At 36.9% G+C, this 22,780-nt stretch overlaps 4 protein-coding genes across 5 annotated transcripts; 2 read left to right on the top strand and 2 right to left on the bottom strand.

Annotated features, from left to right (window-relative positions):
* The first annotated feature begins 30 nt into the window (after positions 1-30).
* Positions 31-2,104, top strand: rcn2 (reticulocalbin 2). Its single transcript, XM_056765968.1, has 8 exons — positions 31-148; positions 459-598; positions 682-784; positions 860-1,056; positions 1,156-1,269; positions 1,355-1,448; positions 1,676-1,818; positions 1,918-2,104. Exons 1-8 carry the CDS (start codon positions 103-105, stop codon positions 2,059-2,061), a joined length of 981 nt encoding a protein of 326 aa, XP_056621946.1. The 5' UTR covers positions 31-102; the 3' UTR covers positions 2,062-2,104.
* Positions 2,105-3,333: 1,229 nt separating this feature from the next.
* On the top strand, positions 3,334-12,810 carry pstpip1a (proline-serine-threonine phosphatase interacting protein 1a). Of its 2 annotated transcripts, none has more exons than XM_056766760.1 (15): positions 3,334-3,503; positions 4,685-4,785; positions 5,077-5,151; positions 5,296-5,330; positions 5,588-5,694; positions 5,880-5,942; positions 8,208-8,312; positions 8,437-8,482; positions 8,929-9,008; positions 9,541-9,639; positions 10,191-10,287; positions 10,489-10,576; positions 10,984-11,069; positions 11,573-11,682; positions 11,912-12,810. In XM_056766760.1, exons 1-15 carry the CDS (start codon positions 3,471-3,473, stop codon positions 12,041-12,043), a joined length of 1,257 nt encoding a protein of 418 aa, XP_056622738.1. In that variant the 5' UTR covers positions 3,334-3,470; the 3' UTR covers positions 12,044-12,810. The 2 variants fall into 2 exon arrangements, with proteins under 2 accessions (XP_056622738.1, XP_056622737.1); XM_056766759.1 differs by having other exon boundaries at positions 10,489-10,594.
* Positions 12,811-15,656: 2,846 nt separating this feature from the next.
* On the bottom strand, positions 15,657-21,117 carry tspan3a (tetraspanin 3a). The gene is made up of 7 exons (XM_056766761.1): positions 20,934-21,117; positions 19,512-19,703; positions 19,150-19,224; positions 18,786-18,887; positions 18,221-18,373; positions 18,048-18,131; positions 15,657-16,702 (listed from the first exon to the last, which is right to left on the bottom strand). The coding sequence occupies exons 1-7, from the start codon at positions 20,997-20,999 to the stop codon at positions 16,610-16,612; spliced, it is 765 nt and encodes a 254-aa protein (XP_056622739.1). The 5' UTR covers positions 21,000-21,117; the 3' UTR covers positions 15,657-16,609.
* A 621-nt stretch (positions 21,118-21,738) lies between these two features.
* On the bottom strand, positions 21,739-22,560 carry ch25hl1.2 (cholesterol 25-hydroxylase like 1, tandem duplicate 2). Its single transcript, XM_056766849.1, has one exon. The coding sequence runs from the start codon at positions 22,558-22,560 to the stop codon at positions 21,739-21,741; it is 822 nt and encodes a 273-aa protein (XP_056622827.1).
* Positions 22,561-22,780: the final 220 nt, after the last annotated feature.

Raw genomic sequence — 22,780 nt, 5'->3', positions numbered from 1 at the left:
TGCCTCTCCTCCAGACCAACAGGTGGCGGTAAAGGGTTAAACACGCATGAAACGTTAAAAGAGAGAAACTTTAGATATGAATTTCTGTCACAAGTGCATACCATGGCACCAAACTCATCTCAAAATTTGAATAATCCGCATTTGAAAAGTAAGTGTTTTGTTTTTACACATATCATTTACTTGTTATCCTGTTTGCATACACTTGAGCATGAATTTGCTTGTCTCGATCCTTTCCTCGTTAAAATATTGTATTCAGAGTTCGCGAAATGTTTAAGTATAAGGTTATATGTGTTTCCTACTGTATGAGATGCACGATAGACTATGACATTAGGAGATTACACGTGTAATGTTATCTCTTGTGAAGATAACTTTGCATGGGGGTGTGTTGCCCATCACAAGAGGGCACCAAAGATCGTTTTGTCTTTGGGCCTGATTTGTGTTTATTTGTATTTTTTCAGCGTTTACAATGAAAGGCTCTGTTGTGTTATTGCTTCTGGTGTGTTGTGCATCAGGAGATACTGGAAACCAAATTATTCAAGAAGACAATTTAGTCCAACACAATCATGAGCACAGTCCAAACGCCTTCCTTGGCTCAGAGGTATCTTCGCCACAATTTTACATCATAGTTAATTATCTTTAAATTGATGCCATTTCTACCATCAACCCATTTTTGTTTTCCAGGACAACTATAAAATACAGAAACTCAGTCCAACTGAACAGCAAAATATACTGTTGGAGATAGTGGAAAAGATTGATACAGATTTTGATATCTACCTTTCACCAGGTCAGTTCTGAGTCTGTAAAAATGTGTGAATATTTACATTTGTTAGAATAACAAAGAATCTCCTTAATTCTCTAGAGGAAATCGCATTATGGATACAGAAGGTATACAGAAGTTATGCGCTGCATGATGCTGAGGAACGTTTCCCCGAGTTTGATTTCAACAGCGATGGTCTGGTGTCTTGGGATGAATACAACAAAGTTACGCATGGTCATACTGTGAAGGTGGATGAAAATGCTCTTCTTGAGGACGCAGAGGAAGAATCCCTCAGATTTGTATGTTGTCCAGACATGAATAATATTCATTAATGGTTTGTATTGTGGAATGAGAAGTTGGGTAATGACTCATGGAAATGTTCTTTTGTCCATCCACAGCTCCATGCAAAGGAAAAAAGACGTTTTGACTATGCTGATATGGATGGCTCGGGTGGTTTGAATTTAACCGAGTTTCTAGCATTTACTCATCCATCTGAGGTGGACCACATGGCTGTAAGTATGAAGCAAAAATCATGAATGTGAATTTTGATAACTCGTCAGTGACAATTTGTAGATGACTATTGCTTTTGCCTCACAGGATTTTGCTATTGAAGATGTGCTGAGTGAATATGATTTGGATAAAGATGGATTTATAAGCTTAAGTGAATTCATTGGAGATCTCCGAGCAAATGGTATGACTGTGTATATTGTCGGGACGTCACATATATAATTGACCATGTAGTTCTTTTCTCCATTTTAAAATAAAATATTACTTCATAAAAAATACAGATTCATAGTACTTATAGGTTTGATCCCAAGGAATACCTTGTTATGCATTGTAAGTCGCTTTAAATCAGGGTTGAGGACACCATGTACTCCATTCATTAAAAGTTGTCAAGTTTATCTGTCTGCATTTAAGAGCAGGACGAACCTTCACAGTGGGAGGTTGAGGAAACGGTGCGTTTTAAAGATCTGTACGACCAGGATAAAGATGGCAAACTGAACCGGGATGAACAGCTTCGCTGGGTTGCTCCAAACAGCTATGGTACTGCACGAGAAGAGGTGAGTCAAAGAATTCTGCTTCACAATGCAATTTTCTTTGTTAAACCAATAAAAAATATATATATAATAAAATACTTTGTTTTCTTAAATGTTTTGCAGGCTATTCATCTTATCCAGGAAATGGACCAAGATGGTGATGAACTGCTCTCAGTGGTAGAGATTCTTAAAAAGCAAGACACATTCCTGCACAGTGAAGTCACAGATTATGGCCGACAGCTCCATGTGCTGCATGATGAACTGTAATGCTTTATAAATTGGAAGAATAAATGATTGATGTACAAAACAATACTTGAGTTTCTATCCATAAGTTTGAATTAAATAACATTTTCTGCGGTGGTGCATTGAAAATGTGTAGACATGTCATCCATCATCACTTTTATAACCGACTTGGTCCAATAAAAACAAACAAACAAATGACATAAAATGCATAAATACATAAAAAACTGTACAGCATTAACCACATAAGAAATCAATGTATTACAAACAGAAAATACAACAATACCAATGCCTCTACTGTTACAGTGTAAAACTTACACTTATGTTAGTTAGGCCCTCAATAATTTCATTTTTTTTTATTTAAGCCAACAATGAATAAGATTTCCTAAAACAGACTGAAAAATATTTACTTGTAGTCCCACAAACATTTCGCTTGCTCTATGCCACCTAGGTCTTCGCAGCAAAATTCTAATTGCATCACTATTGGCTACTTGGAGCCTTTGCAAGTTTGCGGCACTACACTTTGACCATAAGTGAGCAGTATATAATGGTGCCCAATATGCTTTAAACAAAATTATTTTTACTTCATCTGAAAATAAATCAAACTTGCGTAAAAATATGTAAGCCTGTATACACATCATTCAATGTTGCCTATCTATATCATCATCTGTCAAAATATTTTCCATTCACCCCACCATTAGATTCTTATCAGATAGTGTGAAAACTGGAAAATGTAAATTATTTTCCGTCCTTCGTTCTACAAGTCATAATGGTGCATTTGTTAGCATTATATATAATGTCATGTTCAAAGCCATAAACCGAACATTTGTTTCCATAGCTGCACTACTGTGACTGAACACAAGATCATCTGCATACATGATGTGATTCACTAAAATATTCCCAATCATACAAACCGTTCTGATAAATGTTATAAATTATCTTTGTATTTTATCTTGACTAAGCTTTGTAAATGGCTTTTTCTTTATCGCTATACAATTATTACTAATCATACTTGGTTCTTGCTTAGAGTTAAACAGTATACAAATATCCACGCCAATGACTAAATTCATCTGTCACCTTCTGACTACGTATTACTTGTTAGGTATGAAGACTGAACTGAGTTTTGGGCTGCTTGAATGTATAATAATTTGCTTGAAAAAATGGCTTGGAAACGAAATATATTTTCCAAAAGCCCACTCTGACAGATGTATCTCGTATTCAAATGTTAACCGAATGCGTGTGTATTATCTGTGTGGCAGTGCTGCCTGTGGTGACTGACACAATAGCTTCCTTCTTTGAGTCAAACCTGAGCACCACAACTGCCCTGTGCAACTTCTGGTTTCTTGTATATGGCATTGTCTTACTTTCTATCTACATTTCTTTGTTGTTCCTTCTGTGGGCCGGTCACCAATCTACTGTTGTGAATAACAGTCAGAATGACACCTTTACTCTTTAAAGATGCATTTTGGGTAAGTAAACCTATTGAAGAGATTTGAGATATTTAGATTTCACATTATTTTTCTGTTGCATGGGGCTGTCATGCCTGATGTTAAGGATGTGACAATGAAATAACACATAAAATGTGTTAAGTGGTAACTTGAACTATTTAACAAGCATATTATGGCATCAATGGGCAACTTATACGTTAGAGTACAGAAGGATTGTAACTTATGATCGACCACTAATGAAATGTCTGTCATTTTTTGTGCATTTCCATTTTAATGTGTTAATGTTACAGTGGTTTGTATAAAGGTTTAGATTTGTACTAACAATAGGGGTTTCAAATGAACACATCTTTAGTTTTAAGATATGAACATGAAATGAAATTTTATACTGCGTTGAAGGATTTCTAAAGTTAAATGTAATTTTTGTCATGTCCCATTTTTGAGTTCATTACTGAAAAATGTTGGAGTATTGGGACGTTGTTTATTAAACATGTGTATGTATAGAAAATTTAATATGTACATATTATATACTGTATATCATATCATGAAGAATATTTTTGAGACTGTCAATGGGTTTCCTGTATGGGTGAACGTGTACCCACGCAGCTGTCGGTTAAGCCATGTTGTCAGAGCATCAATCTACAAAGCAAGCCTAGTATGTTTCTTCCTTCTTCCTCTTTCTACAATTTAGTTATACTTGTTTTTTAAAAGGGTTACTTTTAAGATTTTGGCAGACACTTTTATCCAAAGGGACGTAAAAAACATTCAAATTTATACATTTTGTATAAGTAAATGTGTTTCCCTGGGGAATAGTTGCAAGATGTTTTTTTTGTTTATGAATAAAATTGTGAATATTCAAATACAGTATGGAGCTATATTAATAATTCACTTTTTTTGGAGGGCGGCTACCAGATGCATTTTTATCAACTCTAACAGCCCTAAAACGATTTTTTAATAATTCAATCATTTTAATGAGAGAATTTTCAAAGTCTCGGATTGAAGCTTGAATGTAAATGTACATTTGTTACGTACTCATTTCCTGGGGTTAAAAAAAGAAGCCCAACTAGAAAAACCGCAATATGTTTCCAGAGGATCAGTGACAATATTTGTTCTACATTGCAAAGCCACAGAAACAGTGTATTCTGTAAAATGAACAATGACGTTTATTAGCACAGAAAGAAATAATACACTCCTCTTGGTTTCAGGGCTCAGATTTTACCAGTAACAGTGGATATGATAATCTTATCCAGAGACTATATGATGGACGACGTGCTTGCAAAGATATGGAGGAGCTCTTAAAAATGAGGTAACAGTAGAAAAGTGGATATTTATGTTCTTTTCTACAAAAAAGCTAACTTATGCCCTAATGAAAATCAACCGTTGTTTTTCCGAAACTGAAAACATGGTGAACATGAATCAATTATGAATCCATGGTTTTTATAGTAAAATGGTATAAATAAATAAATAAATAAATAAAACAGCATGATTACTACAGTTTGCTATAATAAAACAATGTTAAATTTTTCGAGAGGGTGGTAAAGGCTTATTGTGGACCAGAAAACCAATTATTTAATGATCCGTTTCCTTTTTTTCATAGAGCGATGGCAGAGGAACGGTATGGCAAAGAACTTATTGCTATTGCACGCAAAACAGGAGGTCAAAGTGAAATTAGGTAAACAGATATTTCCAAATACAATTATTTATTGGCTTTCATTTACACTTTTTTATGCTATAGTTTTTAATATTTTATACAAGAGAGTTTATAAGGATAAATTAAAATTAATTGATATTATTTTTTATCTTGATGGTTGTATAGTACTTTGAAGGCATCATTTGACCAACTAAAAACTCGTAAGTGACACCACTAACATATTCCCAGATTTCCTAGGGACAGTTCTCCCAAACACGAAAATTCTTTCATTATTTACTCCCCTTTTACTCATCTCATCCTAAAGATTGTAGGACACAAAAGAAGATATTTTGAATGTTGGTAACCAAACAACCCTAACCCTTTTGGGTGAACTATCCCTTTAAAATGCATCATTTAGCAACATTATAAATCCAAAGTTTTTAAAGACCTGTTGAATATGCTATATTTTCTCACCTAGAAATGGAGAACATTGGGAATTTGCACATTCAGCTGTCTGGAATGTTACGGGAGGAGGCGAAACGTATGGAACAGTTCAGAGAACGACAGAAGGAACAGAGAAAGAAGGTGTTGTTTTATGTGTCGTATCTTTGTCAGTGGGTGGTCAATATTGTTACCCACAAACACACAGGACTTTCATATCAACACTGTTTTTGCACAAATTCTAGACTCTAATTATTTCCTGCAGGTTAGTCTTCATGCATGTTTGACAACACGTGGTGACACAAAAAAACATTCTTATCTCTTTACAGTTTGAGGGTGTCATGGAAAAAGTTCAGAAGATGAAGGTGTCATTATATAAGAAAACCATGGATGTGAGTATTGCACCGTGACTCAAGTTTTATTGACTGCTGAATTTAGCTTGTGTTTCCCTAATAGAGAATGAATGTAAAATAGCAGGAAGAGGAAGAATGAAATGAGAATGATTTAAATGATCAGTACGTGTGTTAACCTGCAGGGCAGTGGGGGCTGGGTCCTCTGAATGTTGCAACTGTCAGCTTCAGGAAATGGCACTGCTCTAGCAGAAGCATATTTCTTTCCTATGCACACACTTGTGAACAATCTCACAATCACACAAAGTCTTTTTTCAAACTTCGTTTTTTCTCTTCCGCATATATTTGCAATTTCCTGAAAACGAATGCATGTTCTTGTCAAGATTTCTGCATTTGTAAGGCACATTAATAGTACACTTTAAAAAGCAAAGATAAGTGTGCACACTCTACCTTGTGATTTGTTCAAGTAGACAATGATGGATAGATTAACTTGGTATTATCAGACAGCCTTTTTGAGAACCTTTAAAGGGACAGTTCACCCCAAAATGATAATTCGGTCATCATTTACTCACCCTCAAGTTGTTCCAAATCTGTAGAAATGTCTTTGTTCTGCTGAACACAGAGAAAGATATTTGGACGAATGCTTGTAGCAGTTTCTTGGACCCCGTTGACAACCATAATAGGAAAAATTGCAATGATAATGAATAGTGCCCCAGAAATGTTTGCTTTCCTACATTCTTCCAAATACCTTCTATTGTGTTTAACACAACAAAAAAATACATGTAGATTTTGGGGTGAACTGTTTCTTTAAGGTATGAAAGAGATTAAAATAAAACAGTGGTAGTAAAGTGGATGAATGAAATATTCAATGGGTAAATGTTGAACTTGTGGTGGCATCGCACGTGGTTAAAGAACTGAAAGACTAAAACAACGATTGATTTGATGGTTTTGTTCAAAAGGCAGATGACTTCAGGTATGGACAAAGTCCCTGTTTCACGTGGCACTTTTGGCACGTTTATCCAAAGCTATTTTCTTCAGTGTGTGTTCCCTGGAAACCTTCAGAAACCCTGATGTAAACTGTACTCAAAAGAAGCATATTTTATGAAGAACAAAATAAAGGAAGTGAGTATTGAATGCGTGTTATAGAGAGAATAGGTTAGATCAGATTTCATTTCAGTTTATTGCAGTTGTCATGTTGTGCTGTAAACAATGTTTTTTGGAGACTCAATAAAAGAGGAGGCCATAGAGGAAATTGACCACAAACATTACATAAACCTAAAAAGTACCACGAAGTTCAGGCTGCCTCTGCAATTTATTAACAATTTGGTAATGTTCAGGAACAGAAATTATGTATATTTAACGGGTGGCTGTTCTATTGACTGTAGTGATTGATTATTTGGTGATTAAAACGAAGTACAAAGTAATATTTGTGTAAATAGTGTTATGACAAAGTAGACGTCAATGTATAAAAAATGTTATGCACTGTGAGAAATGACACCCAGCTCTATCCACTGGTCACCATATTTTTTTTGGTGCGATATCTATATCGCACCAAAATAGTAAAAGAAAAGCGAACGCAATTTAATAATCTGTGTTATGCCACTGATGCCATTTAATGTGATGTGCAAACACATTTAGTTAACAAACTTAGTTAACAAGATAACAAACTGCTGTATGTTTGTCTTGAAGGCACGTTTTAACAAACAGTCTTGTCAAATTCATCATCTTAAATAGAAAGTCAGTAAGTGTTAATTTTCCAGTGGTACACAACTGATGTTCTCACATGATCGTATATGAAACTCGGTCTTGAGGTGTAAGATTTTTTTATAGAATAGGGTGCAAGACCCAAGAGCTGCCGGAAGTAATAGCTGCACATACATTTGACATCTGCAACAAGTTTTCCATTCCTCTTTCACAGAAACACAGTGTCTAGAGACCAAAAAGAAGCGGTTTCAACTGGCATGGATAATCAAATATTACCATTAACAATAGTCTAAAATAAGAGAATCCTTTACATTCGAATAGCCATAAATAAGCCATAGCATTACTAAAATATGAGTAGGAATATATTGAACGTAACTGCGTATGATTTAATTAAGTGAAAGTATAAGTTGTACCACACTCATGCAATGTTATAATCTCTGTGCTGTTTATATGATCAGATAATTGAGTTAGGAAGTGGGTTTGGTTATTAAATATTTCTGCTATTCCCCCATTAGTTTGTGGGTTGTTATTATCAGAACATGTCAAAGTCAAGGTAAAACGGTGCCTTACCTTGTTTGCTTTTACCTTCTTTGCTCCTACCAGTCGAAGCGGACATATGATCAGAGATGCAGAGAGGCTGATGAAGCTGAAATGACTGCCGAAAAACTCAACAGTACACCCACCGTAACCCCCAAACAATCTGAAAGGGTACATTGGGATTATTACGAACAACATAATATAAACAATGAATTTGTTCTCTGTGATTATGCAATACTTTGATAACAGTGCTGATATGTATTTTATTGATTTTTTTTTATTCCTGTGCCCACAGATTCAAACCAAAGCAAAACAGTGTAGAGAGGCCGCCACAGATGCAGGTGAGAAAACCTGTCGAATCATCTACAAGACTTGCAATAAATGAATTGAGATGATGACACTTGCCATTATAAAGTATAGTATATTATAGTTTAACATCTTCCGGTTGCTTTACTAGAGTTGCTCTTTTCATCAATGTGTAGAATATTGCTCATTAAATCATGAACCAATGGCGCTGAGAAGATTACAGATGGTCCTGGTCAATGAGCTCCCACAATTTGATCCATATAGAAATCTCGCATGTCACCTATATTTCACAATTTTTATACTAGCCTATCTACTGCCGAACACAACTTGATTCATATGCAACTTGGACAATGTATTTGTTTTTTTTTGACAATAGGTGTATATTAGTCCATATCTAAAAAAAATAACCAAATTAATGCACAAATCATATTCAAAAAAACATTTCCATTGAAAAAAAAAATTTGTTGTTACTGCTTCACAGAGAAGCAGTACATTTCAAACATTGAGCAGTTGGATAAGATCCGTCAGGAATGGGAGACGTCACATGAATGCACATGTGAGGTAAACACACACTCACATAGCTGCTCACCTCTCTATATCTGTTTTCCTGTTCAAGCTCTTCTGCTGAGTTCATATTCAAATCAACTTCCCTTTTTGACTTTTTGTTTTACCAACAATGCACCACAAACCACAACTACAAAAATAAACTGTAAAAGAGACTTTGGCTTATACTGAACAGGTAGACTCATAATCTCCAATTAGCATTGCATGCAACGTTCATGTTTGATAATGTTTTGTGGGTACAACAGTGTTGCTAAATCGGAACATTTACTCTACATGCAAGTTTGCACATTTAATTGCTTATTCAATTTATTGTTAGAATTTCTAAAAAAAAACTTCATTTCACTTACATAAGTTTTTAAGATGTTTGTTTAACATTTTGAGGGAGTTCTTTTGTTTTGGTTATAATGTTTTCCTACATTCTGAAACAGAAAGTGGTGGACATTGTTAACATCATGCAAATTTGGCCTTTAGATATAATTTTTAGATGATTATGACAAGTTTTTTGGGGGTGTTCCCTGAATTTCTCCAGGTCTTCCAGCAGCAAGAAGATGATCGCATTAACATTCTGAGAAATGCTATTTGGGTCCATTGTAACCACTTCTCCATGCAATGCGTAAAAGATGATGAGGTTAGTGTGTTTTCTTATTACAATACTTTCAAAAGAAAGCCATGGAAAATTGCATTATTAATCATGGCTATATTCAGTTTGATTTTTTTAGGATCTTTAAACAGAAATAAAATCTAATATTCATGACTATGTCTTCAGAGGTGTATAAAGAGCTTACAAACTGAAGCGTTATGTTTTTATTTCCTGTTTTAGTTTTTATCTAAATAAACCGCGGGTCCCCTTGCACGGAATTCACCATGTTGTTTCTACAGTAGCCTTTAAAGGACAAACTGCTCTACAGAGCGTGTTTTGTAAATACATTTTCTCCTTCGGCAAAGAAGCACAAACGTGACGACATCTTAGTTCTGTGTCAGCCACCGTAGTGCTTCGAAAAGGAGGGGGAGTGAGCCGTTAGTTGCAACTCACAACCTCACCACTAGATGTCTCTAAAATTCATTCACTGGACCCTTAATTCCAAATATGAAATGTATTGAATTTGTAATAAAAATTGTTGCAGTAAGAAGAATCTTGAAGCATTTTAACCAATGGTCCATTATAACCATTTTCTGCAGTGTTATGAGGAAGTAAGGTCGACTCTAGAAATGTGTGACATTACTGAGGATATCAACTGTTTCATTAAAATGAAAGGCACGGGCACCAGTCCTCCAGGTACTTCAGTTACTCTTTATTTGTCAAAACTGTATCTTTACAGTAGAATACTGTGGTTCACATGCTTTGTAATTCAAGCAGAGCCTATCACAAACCACCATCGTGACATAGTAAAGTTTAATCACAGTTCTCATGATATGATCAGAGCAAATAAATGTGTTCCATTTGCTTAGTCAAACTGTGTCCCAAATGTGTCCGTAGCACCCATTGTGTTCGAGAACTACTATGATAAAGCAACCACAGCAGACAGCAATGGCATGGCTCGCTTTGGAGGAGGTGTGATGAAGAGGTGTGTTTTCTTCCACTGGTAATATGCTAAACTATATAATGTATTTGCCATGCTGACAAAACATTTAAACAATGAAGAAATTTAGGAGGCTCATTACTATTTATAGAGATTTACCTCATTTACATATATCTCATAATCTATTACAAATAATACATTGGTACATTTGCTAGCAGGTGTGTCACACTCAAATGGATGCTCAAAAGTTTCTGGTCTGTGTGAAGTCACTAGTTTGACAATACTAACAGGACACTTGTGCATCAAGCGGTCACATAGTAAAATGGACATCTTAAAATGTCTTAAAAATTTGTGTCTTTAAAAAGGACTTTCAATTGAGTTTTTCATACCCTGAGCATGCATGAAAGGGTTAATGTATAGTGTTTTACATGTCATTTTTGCTTCTTTGAAAGGTTTTCGAGTCTCTTGCAAGGCAACTGCGCTATCGGTACAAGGAATAGTACTCTTGAGTGCACTCCTTCATCAGCGCCACCCTGTGGTGTGTATTATAATGTCATGTCACATTTTCTATCACACTATCCTCCATTTTTAAAAGGATAGTTCACCCTCAAATGAAAATTCTGTTATCATTTACTTTTCTTTGAGTTGTTCCAAATCTGTATAAATGTCTTTGTTCTGATGGACACCGAGAAAATTAACATATTTGAAATATTTGGAAGAGCGCTCGTAACCAAACAGTTGTTCCGACCCCATTGACTACCATAGTCTCTTGAACACAAAAGAAGATATTTTGAAGAATGTAGGTAAGTTCTGGGGCACTTTTGACTACCATTGTCATTTTTCCTACTATGGTAGTCAATAGTGTCCACGAACGGATTTTTTACTAGCATTCTTCCAAATATATTTATCTGTGTTCATGTGGTAGATGGTTGATGTTACAGTATTTGCCTGCAGATGGAACTTAAGCTTGAATTATATTTAATTAAATTGTATTTAAAACTTAAAAGTTTAAGAGAATAATAATGTTAAAAATTTCACCAGACAACGCAGATGGGGTGTATGCGTCCATACCTGGATTTCAACCACAAACTCCAAACGATAATGCCTCTCAAAGTGAAAAATACCAGGCTCTGTATGACTACAATGCTCAGGTAAGAAAATCTTAAAATGAGATAAGAATGCTTTAATAACATTGACATTCAAAGTGTAAAGAACAATGCCAAATTTAACCCACTTTTAAACTTTTAGACTTTTTAAAATATTGGCAAACTCTTGTTAAAAGCCAATATATCATCTGATTTAATGATAATTGTCCTTTCCCCCAAAGTTTAAGATGTAAATATCCTGTATTTAACAATAGTTGACGTAATGTGTCCGCAGGGCCCTGATGAGTTCTCCATCTCTGTGGGGGAAGTGGTACTTGTGGTGCAGCAGGGAGAAGATGGCTGGTGGGTGGTGGAGAGGAACGGACAGACTGGACTGGTGCCAGGTTCCTATCTGGCCAAGATCTGAATCCAGAGCCGGAGCTGTAGCGGTCCACAGAACACTGGAAAATCTCTCGCTGTCCTAATACGCCCTTTAATAACAGAGTGCTTAGGAGGATTTATTTTAGCTGATCAGCATTTTGCAGTAACACACCCATATGGGTCACAGAAATCTAACATCAGCTGTAATACAGTGACATTTAAATATTCATTATACTTTGCTATCATTGTTATTTTGATAGGGATTTATATTTATTGTAACAATTATTTATTGTAAATAACACCATGCGAATGTATGACAACTTTCCTCTAGGCACTACGGACTTGCCATGATTTTAGTTTGGAGAGAAGACACTTATGCTGCACATGCATGTTTTTACTGTATAGATATCTTTACAGAATTCAAAATTACGACTATGTTTTGAAAGTTAATCAAAGAGACAAAAGTAATATAAAACAGGACTTCTTGGTAGGATAAGTTTTTGTTCACAATTGTATCATCCATTGATTGCTGAGTTCAGCAGTTTTTCATTTATCATTTGGGTGGCATAACCAAGCCGTGTAATGATTGTTCCCTTTATGTTGCCATGGACTTAATATGACAATGAATGTGACCCTCCCAGTGAAAACCCACATGTAAAGTTAATTGACCGTTTTTTTCATAAAATCATTTCACATAATCTTCAATTTTGAGTAAACCATGTCAAAGATTGAGGGGAATGTTTAGGATGCCAATGTTCAAAATGTCTGTGCGAAATAAACGTAGTGTGAATAAAATCATTCGTTTCACAGTGATTAACACTTTGATGTACAGTGGCAAGAAAATGTATGTGAACCTTTTGAAATTTCATTGTTTTCTGAATAAATTTGTCATAAAATGTGATCATCCAATTCAAGGGTATCGACAAACACTGCTTTGAAATTAATAACAAAAAAATCTTATCTTTTATGTCCTATTGAACACACCCATTCAACATGGCAGGGGAAAAAGCAAATATACCCAGATAATTAATAACTGGTTGACCCCCCTTGGCAGCCATAACCTCAACCAGGCCCTTCCTGTAGCTGCGGATCCGACCTGCACATCGTTGAGGAGGAATTTTAGCCCATTCTTCCTGGCTTTAGCTCCATCATATTCTTTGGACGTCTCAAGTGTGTGGCCCTCTTCAAGTCAATCCATAGCATCTCTATTGGGTTGAGATCTGGGCTCAGACCTGGCCACTCCAAAAGGAGAATTTTGTTTTTCTAAACCCATTCTGTTGTGGACTTGCTCCGGTGTTTTGGGTCGTTGTTCTGTTGCGTCTCCCACCTTCTACACAGTTTCAGCTGACGTACAGACATTCTCACAATATCCTGAAGAATTGTCTGATATACTTGGGAATTCATCTTCCCCTCAATGATTCCAAGCTGGCAAGGCCCTCATGCAGCAAAGCAGGCCCAAATCATGATGCTTCCTCAACCATAATTTACAGTTGGGATGATGTCATGATGATATCCCGTGCCCTTTCTATGCCAGATGTAGTGCTGCGTGTTTTCTCCAAATAGTTCAACCTTTGTTTCATCAGTCCACAAAACATTTTTGCCAATACCGCTATAGAGTGTCAATGTGGTCTTTTGCAAACTTCAGGCGTGCAGCAATGTTCTTTTTACTAAGCAGTGGCTTCATTCGTGGTGTCCTGACGTGGATACCCTTCTTGTTCAGTGTTTTACATATTGTAGACTCATGAATAGAGATATTAGCAAGTTCCACTGATGCCTTCAAATCTTTGGCTGTCATTCGGGGTCGTTTCTTTACCTCATTGATGAGTCTTCGTTGTGCTCTTGGTGTCATTTTGACTGGGCGCCCACTTCTTGGTAGAGTAGCAACAGTCCCAAATTATCTCCATTTGTAGATTGTTTGCCTAACTGTAGACTGGTGAATTTCTAAAGTCTTTGAAATAACTTTGTAATCTTTGCCAGCTTTATGTAAATCAACAATTCTTGATCGTAGATCCTCTGAAAGCTCTTTTTGGCGAGGCATGGCTCACATAAGCGTGTTCTTCTTGTGCGGAGCAAACTCCTAAAGTTTGAGCGGTGTTTATCAGTCAAAGTAGCTGTAGTCCACACCTCCAAACTTATTATCTTTAGAAGACACCGGTGTGCTAAAATCTGACTTCAATTAGCTTTTTTGTGGTCATAAACTCAAGGGTTAACATACTTTTTCACAAGCACTATGAGGTTTTTTTGGTTGTTCTCAATAAAGACATGAAAGATAAAAAAAAATATGTTATTATTTTAGACACATTTTATTTGGCAATATCCTTGAATTAGATGAAGATCAGATCACATTTTATGACAAATTTATTCAGAAACCATGAAATTCCAAAAGGTTCACATACTTTTTCTAGCCACTGTATACATTGATGCTCTTAATCTCATAACTAGATTATAAGACTTAAGCCTGGATTCACATACAGGGTAACAAATATCCACTATATTGTAACATTATACAAAAGTCATTAATTCACAGAATAAAAGTTACATAGATTTATGTTAGAATTAGCAAAAATATTTCATATTTAAATGAGCTTTTATCATAATGTGATGCACTGACTATGAATCCTTACATTATTTAAATTGGTTTGAATGATGTCGTTAAACTTTTAACATTCTGAAGACACAACAGCATTGAAAAGCGAGCATTCATAGAACCCAAGTACTGAAATGTACCCGGCACAACCTTCTAAAAGTTTTAACAGACTCACCTTCCTTGTTCCAGTCTCAAGTTTCCGATGTGATGAAGCAGTACGGTCCTGGATGGGAGTTAAAGAATGTTTGCAAACTTTGAAAGCGTTTCTATCTTGTTTGTGAATGCTTTTGCACAAAGTTGCTAAGCCATGAATATAGTCATCACTAAGGTCACAAACTTGGAAACCAAGTACATAGTACTTCAATTGTTTGCTTCATGGAGTGCAACACAAATGATAATGAACAATGCAGAGCAAAGCTAAACAGGAAAATAGACAATCCCTGGAGCTAATGTAATATTTTAAAGGCACATTTAAATTATACACATATTAAATGATAAACAGTACACAGTAAACCAACATCACGCTTTTCCTTATCTGGTATCTGGTTAAATAGGCTAACGTTGCCGTTTCAGAGGTCCTGTTTCAAATCAATGAGCTCCTTGTTATAATGATTAAGGTATTGAAAAACAGGAAACCTATGAAACATACAGATTTCAAAGCAAATAAATATATATAGATATCACGGATCTCAAAGCACATAAATGTTAAAATGAGACTCAAGAGTGAAAGCATGTTATTTAGCATGACCGCAACAGCGAGCAGATGGAACACATCCCCCTCCATGGGAAAGGTCTGAACTTTGACCCTGTTCCACACTATAAAGGGTTTAGGCTTGTCTGACCGAAGAAAGCCCCCCAAACAATGCATCATTGAACCATCAATAACACGTCTGAATGCCTGTGCGCTATATAATTCCTCAATTCTGAGACAAAGACTGTGGGTATAGCAATGCAACATGCTGTTATATTACTTAAATAGCTTTAACTTAAAATGAAAGTTCAAAATTGAGTGTACCAGTTAAAATTCATACATTCCGACGTAATTCATGAGTGAAAAGAAACAACTCAACAGTTGTCAATTTATGAAACATTTATTTTAAGATCGAAATTACAAGCTTACGTCATAGTTCCTCCCCCGCTATTTACATTCATTTAAAATAATACACGGTTGAACCTGTTCTACATACCTACAAACTAACTTTGAATTCTACATATTACTACAATAGTAATCTTCACACGTAACAATGGAAAAAGGTGGAAATAAAGAAAAGTCAGTAAATGGTGGTAGTGCATGTAGAGTATACCTCAAAGCATCTTTACACTTGAAATGTAAACCGGAATGAACCCCGATTTGAACATATTGTGAACGTCTAGTTCACTTTAGCTGTGCCACTGGACCCACATTTGAAAGCAATCTTGTGTAGTTAATCCAGATCTGTCTCTCAAACTGTCAATGTGCTGCAGACTGGTGATGGGTACCATGATCCTATTCAAACATCATTCTATCATTACCCCATTACAACCATTTTTCATCTCTGTATTTGTTACATAACTAAAACATACACATAGTGCAAACTAACAAATGAGGAAAGCACACATTCCACATGTTATCCATACGACAATGGCATCTGTCAAGCCATAATGCTCATTCTCAACACTCCATATAACAGAGACAAGAGAACAGGTAAAGAGATTTACATGTTAAAGTCTTCTCATTGGGATTAACAATTGGTTGTCCGCCATTTTGCAATTCGGCCCAACGCCTTTGAGAAAAACAGGTTCAATTAAAACCCAATTGTTTTGTGGAGACATACATAAATAACCAAGTTCCTTTTCCCATCACCAGTGCATTGTGAGAGCAAACCCTGCATAAGGTGTGTAGAAAGAGAAAAAAATTAGGGCATATCCAGTGTGCCACCTCACACCGACAGAACCCTGAGCCCAGTGTGTGTGTGTGTGTTTGTGTGTTTGCGTGCATGTTTGTGTGTGTATGTGAGTGAAAAAAGTTTGTCTGGTATGGTTTGTTCATGCATACGTCCCTCCAGTGATGAGAAGCTCGTAGGCTGGGTCCCGGTTTCTACGGCACAGCACCACACAGGCACACAACATCCCCAGCATCTGTAGGAAAAAACATTCACAGTACCGTTCATTCACAGCTGATCTAACGTGAGCATGATAACTCCACTACAACATTTACGGTGCCCATAAATGATAAGATCAGCATAAAATAAAGCAAACATCACAGGCTTCTAAAATTTCAATAAAAACTGCCAGCTCTATAGCTCGTTACAGAAACAGAAAGGTTGAAATTATGGTTTAGAAGTCATGAAACAGATGAAGGTGTTCGTACTACTAAAAAATTCCCCATCGCTGTCGACCAACAATTATTTACTTTGTCATTTCTTTGCCTAGAAAACTTAATTCAAGCATTTAAAGGGGTCTTTCACCCCAAAATAAAATTCAGTCATCATTTAGCCACCCTCAAGTAGTTCCAAAGCGGTGTAAATTTCTTGGTCCTGATCAACACAGAGAAGGATTTTTTGGAAGAATGCTCGTAACCAAACAGTTATTCGCCGTCATTGATTACCAGAGTAGGAAAATGTAGCAAAAGTGCCTCAGAACTGTGTACTGTCCTACATTCTTCAAAATGTCTTCTTTTGTGTTCAACAGAACAAAGAAATGTGTAAAGCAATATTTCCAATAATCAATAAAGAACTGTTTGGTTACAAGCATTCTTCCAAAAATCTCTTCGGTGTTGATCAGAACCAAGAAATTTCACAGCTTTGGAACAACTTGAGGGCGAGTAAAAAATATTTTTTGGTTACTTTACCTCCATCTCTTAACATGTCAAATCACGTCAAAAAGACATTTCTCACAAAATCGTGCCTGACAACTCAACCTAAAAATCATTATTGAAAGCTAACCGGTGTTATTTCGGGTAAGGTACAGAATACTGAATGATGTTCACTACCACATTTCGTTTCATTTTGCTTTATTTAAAAAGAAAAAATCTTGTATCAGGAACACTCAAAAAACTCCTAGTTGCTTCCTACTAGTTTAATTAACAAATGTATTCCTAAAGACAAAGAACAGAAACAGCTTGTATGCATCAAAAAACAATTCTGAGGAAACAAACACCCAAACGACTGCAGAGAACAGCTGTCGTAATTCACAGACTTTTGCCAAGAACAATTTACCCTATTGCTCCATTTCTTCCTTTGTTTTTCAGACAGCTGAGTCAATCACCATGTGATGTTACAGGCAGGTGCTGGATTTGCCTTTACACCCCGTAGGGTATTTGGAGGTGTATGAATGTCAAAGCCTGTGATTCAGCAGCTCCACTTTCTTTAGTTCAGAACTCTGACACACAAGTGTGACTGCGTGGCGAACTGCTTTTATACCTTTACACACATTCACCACAATTAAAGTTAAATACATACAGCGTTCAACACATTTAGCATACCTGTATTGCAGCAAACGTCAAAGCGGCCCAGATGACGTACATCATGATCTCTTTCAGCTTCTTCACAACCAGTACCTCGCAACCCTAAAGTAATTCAACGCGAGACAATTTTAGACTCAGATGTGTTTTTAAGTGCATGCAGACTTTGCTAAACACCCACACACGTCTCTCACCTCAGGGTAGAGATCTCCAGGGCGGGAGAGGGAGCCGGTGCAGTTGCTCACATTTGGTTTACAGCAACTCTGTGGCACGCTGTTATTTCGAGACTCCTTGAACCAGGGAGTGTTCCTCCAGTCGGAGTAGTTGGCGATTCCACAGCAATGGAGCTTTACATAGAAAAATTGACATTATGGTCATTTTACTAGGATCAGGGACGGAAAATCGTTCTGTTATCTGCACTAAAACATTGTTTTACAGATTTGGATGGAATTGCTTAGTGATAGTTCACCCCCCAAAAATCTGTCTTCATTTATGAAGCCTCTTGTTATTTCAAACTTATATAAAAAAAGAAGACAAAAGAAGATATTTTGAAGAATGTTGTTAACTGGCCCCCATTCACATGCATTGATTTTGTGTCGATACAATAGCTGTTTGGTCAAAGACTTTCTTTAAAATATCTTCTTTTGTGTTGTCCGGAAGAAAATAAATCTAAGCTTTGAAATCCCAACAGCAAATGATGACAGAATTTAAATTTTCTGGTCCACTATCCCCTTAAATAAACTCATGTCTTGTTCTCACCTGTCTCTGCACATAGTCAATGGCACGGCTCGGGGCGTCTGTGTTGGTGCCGTTGTATTCATTATACACTTTCTGGATGGAGTGATTGACCTCTTTTTCCACCTAAAAACAAATCCACTGTTAATCACTCATCCCCTTCCATATGTGGGAGGAGATGCAATGGTGTACTTTTATTTCAAAGACAGGCTAAACAAATATTCCTAAACAGCCTACCACCCATGTATTACATTACAAACTGACTGTCTTGTTTAAGCTTTCAACGCAGTCCAAAGAACATAAAAAGTGAGAACAGCTCTCATATTAAAAAACAATGCAGGCACACCTCTTATAGTAAATAGTAATGTTCTTTATACACAAGACTCACCTTCGCTCTGTAAATATAGCCAAGCACCACCACAACCACTTCAGTGACAAACACCAGCATAAGAATGATGACAAACTGTGGAAAAAAACACAAGCACAAGATCAAATCCAGTCAATGACACGCTTTTAGATCAGCTGAAAGCTATGATATAGTGCACGTTTGTGGGAGAATGAGTCATAGAATGGTTCACTTACATTTACATTTAGGCATTTGGCAGACGCTTTTATCCAAAGCGACTTACATTGCTTTATCCTATACATTTTACATAGGTATTTGCAATCCCCTGGGATCAAAACCCACAACCTTGCGTTGTTAACGCAATGCTCTTACCACTGAGCTACAGGAAAGCTTACAGTACTTACAGTAGCCAGACCACACCTGCTCTCTCGAATAGTGGCACAGCATCCGATCAGTCCAATAATGAACAAGAGCGCACCAACAGCGATGATGACAACGGCTGGAATCAGTGTGTACACATCCTCAAAGAAATGGTCATAGTCATCATATGTGATAAACACATAGGCTCCCACATAACACAGGATACCAGCAGCGGCCTTCGGGGAGAACACAGACAGGGTCAGTGAATCAAATGTTAAGTTTGCTGTGATTTCACGTCAGGAGAAATTGTTTCACTTTTGTTATTTTATGTATGATCCTAATTCAGTTTGAGCTCTTATGGTAATGTAGTTTGTTTGTATGTTTGTTAGTTAGTTAGTTTAACGCTATACCAGCTTACAAGGCTATTTCAAAGTAATGTAGTTATGTGATTGATTGATTGATTGATCTGATTAAATGCAAGCCAGCAAGGACATTAGGATAAAAGAAGTGAAGTTCAGGAAATATTGGGAGACACATAAATTCTTGTCAATTGAGCTTCTTTAAAAGGCCCTTTGTCTCCTACACTGTCAAAACATGATCATTCTCTAAATCTTTAAAAGATACTGGAGTGTTGAATGACAAGAAAACCATTACTAAAGGTGAACAAAAAGAATAAGTGATTGGATAAACATCAGCAGTCACACAAACAAAACAAAGAACAAAATAATTCCTCTGTTTTTACAGATCATCAGAAATAAGTTCCCCTCTTGAATGAGCTGTAAATACAGTAAAGGCTGTGACATAAAGATGAGATTGAATCAAGCAGCCTGATCCCTAAATAAATAATAGGACAGAAGTGTCATACTATCTATCTCTCTGTCACAAGACTTACTTAGACCCAGATTAAAGGGATTAATCCACTGCTCCAGGACAAGAAAAGCAAGCTGATAGGTGGAGTAGGGTTTCTAGAAATTCCAGAGCTCAGTGTTAAATCTTAACGTTACATGAAAAAACGTGCCAGAAAAATTACAATATCGTTTGTGTTTGCTGCAAATTGTTCACTATAACTTTACGTCAAATAAAAATGATTAAGATGGGATTTATTATTTGAAGTAATAAAACCCACAGTTGTTTAGACAAAAATAATAATAATTTATATTTACAAACAGCAGCGCGTAATAAATGAAATATATTTTTTTATACTGTCTCTGGTTTCTAAGTGTAACATTAGATTGCGATCGGTGTATGTAAACAAACGCAATACGCACCAACGTTTAAATGCAAAGACACAAAAACAACACACACGTCAAATATAACACGTTAGCATGCATTTTTGATCTTTAGAAGTGCACAATGATATAAAAGGAGTGTGTGCGATAATAGAGCTGCTCGACACCTGACTGTGTCCATCCACATGACAACACTGACGCACTCCAAAATTTCACCCTCAAACACATCCAACTTACCCAAAATATCAGGTTCAGAAACACAAGGACGGTCTTGGACGACGTGATCCCGCACTGACCCATCATTGAAAATTTGAATAAATGCTTTTAAACTGTAAATAGCACAGAAATGCTGCGGATTATAAAATGGCTGTCCGTTTCCTGACTGCCATACCACTGCTGCTGTGTGTTTGCGAGTCTGATCCAGGAACAGCGCCACCACAGCGGTCAGCTGACTCACGCTCATTGGCTGCGGCTCAACATTTAAAGGGCTTGTCGTGTTTATGCGGCGCTGCGCGGACCGAGTGGTAAGTACCGCGATAGCGACAGTTCAAGAGAACCGCTTTCAAGTTGCTCTCGCGGTAATTTGACGTCATACACCGATCTTTCTGCCCATCGCTTCGACAGTGAGCAGACGCGTTCGCAGGCGTGTTCGGAAACATTCGATAACATGAAATAAACAACACAGTGACATGTTTAAATACAAATTGTGAATATGAAAAACAACAACAAACATTACAAACACGTAGATGACAAACTCACAGTATAATTTGCATTCTTTTATTTTCAGTTCACACAAATGCAAAGCCTCTTCCTGTTACAGTTGCACACTGTACAGGGTTGAGGTTTTATTTACTTCTCTTCTCACGTTTTTTCTGGTGTGAATTTTAATTTGTAATAAAGCAGAAATTAGCCGGAATCATATTTTTTCAGGTACATTTATTTATTGCTTTCCCAGACATCCCTCTGGGTTTATAAGAGCTCAAGTGATAAGGTTTGAGATAGTCAATCATAGAAATGTAATAGTTGCGTGCATGCTTGTTTATCAAGAAGTTTTAACAAAACTAAAATCAGCATGAGTGCCGAACAGTTTATCCCAGTGGCTAAAATGTGGAGCAAAGTTGGTATTAGGTTTCCGGTGGTGTACATCGTGCTTGCTTGGACCTCCATAAATACCAAAAGGAATGAGACGTGAGGTGGACCACGGGAAGTCATATCCACAGTGGTCCTCCACAGAAACATATACATGGACAACCATGAACGCCCAAGTAGTGAGCAGGTGACATCTCAGCAAAACAGGGTTGAGCGTGGTCCAGAGACCCACTGTCACCAGCTCCCATCCTCCGAGACACTGTGTGGCCAGAGAAAAGGGGGCAGAGTAAACGTGATGGATGGCATGGAAAGTGACATACAGCCAGCGTATCTTGTGATGCAAAAAGTGCCAGATGAAGTACTGAAAGTCAAAGAGCAGAAGATTCCCAGCTACCCCAACTGCAAGTTCTAGTAATGTAGGTGCTTGTTCAGGCAGAGGAATGGGAGGTCTCCATATCCACTGTGCTGCTGCTGCAGGCAACACCAGGAGTAGATGATTATACAGAGTAACTCCACTGCAGTGTAGAAGCATTGCAGGTGTGGGCATCTTGCCAGGCTGGATCTTGTGCCAGTAAATAGCAGGCCACTTCTCTCCCATAATGTCACATGCTAGGAAGGGCAGACAAAGAACGAAGTATGATGCTACCGTTAGAATAACAGGAAAGAGAGGAGATCGAAGCATGCCAGAGTGGTTGATCCGCAGGTAATCCCACATAGGCTGTAAAACCGAGTCTCTTTGCTGGCAGCTTTCCCAGATTGCATGAAACACAGTCATTTTTTTAACATGTATTAGTCAACAATTTACTTTAATAGCAACTAAATCCTTCAGAGAACCAGAACTGTGTAGCATTCAAAATGTTCCTCTGTCCTTGATGTTGCTCAGGTGCCCGGTATATCTATTGCACTGAAATATTATACCTTCCTTTTGTAAATAATTTAAGCGTTTGAGGAGTATTGTGAACCATGTGTTTTTAAAACTGTGAAAATGTTTACTA

The sequence above is a fragment of the Triplophysa dalaica genome, chromosome 14 (genome assembly GCF_015846415.1).
Source record: "Triplophysa dalaica isolate WHDGS20190420 chromosome 14, ASM1584641v1, whole genome shotgun sequence".
NCBI lineage: Eukaryota > Metazoa > Chordata > Actinopteri > Cypriniformes > Nemacheilidae > Triplophysa > Triplophysa dalaica.
Note: the sequence above shows the minus strand (reverse complement) of the source record. Positions and strands in the feature narration are given on the sequence as shown.

Excerpts from the sequence above, each read along its gene's own strand:
- rcn2 (XM_056765968.1), top strand. The coding sequence starts at position 103 with ATGGCACCAAACTCATCTCAAAATTTGAATAATCCGCATTTGAAAA. Across the intron at positions 785-859 it reads TGATATCTACCTTTCACCAG|AGGAAATCGCATTATGGATA; the intron begins GTCAGTTCTGAG and ends TTAATTCTCTAG. Across the intron at positions 1,819-1,917 it reads ATGGTACTGCACGAGAAGAG|GCTATTCATCTTATCCAGGA; the intron begins GTGAGTCAAAGA and ends AATGTTTTGCAG.
- pstpip1a (XM_056766759.1), top strand. The coding sequence starts at position 3,471 with ATGACACCTTTACTCTTTAAAGATGCATTTTGG. Across the intron at positions 5,152-5,295 it reads GGAGGTCAAAGTGAAATTAG|TACTTTGAAGGCATCATTTG; the intron begins GTAAACAGATAT and ends ATGGTTGTATAG. Across the intron at positions 8,483-8,928 it reads AGAGGCCGCCACAGATGCAG|AGAAGCAGTACATTTCAAAC; the intron begins GTGAGAAAACCT and ends ACTGCTTCACAG.
- tspan3a (XM_056766761.1), bottom strand. The coding sequence starts at position 20,999 with ATGATGGGTCAGTGCGGGATCACGTCGTCCAAGACCGTCCTTGTGTTT. Across the intron at positions 19,225-19,511 it reads GCAGGTGTGGTCTGGCTACT|TTTGTCATCATTCTTATGCT; the intron begins GTAAGTACTGTA and ends TTTTTTCCACAG. Across the intron at positions 18,132-18,220 it reads CTGGAGATCTCTACCCTGAG|GGTTGCGAGGTACTGGTTGT; the intron begins GTGAGAGACGTG and ends GAATTACTTTAG.
- ch25hl1.2 (XM_056766849.1), bottom strand. The coding sequence starts at position 22,560 with ATGACTGTGTTTCATGCAATCTGGGAAAGCTGCCAGCAAAGAGACTCG.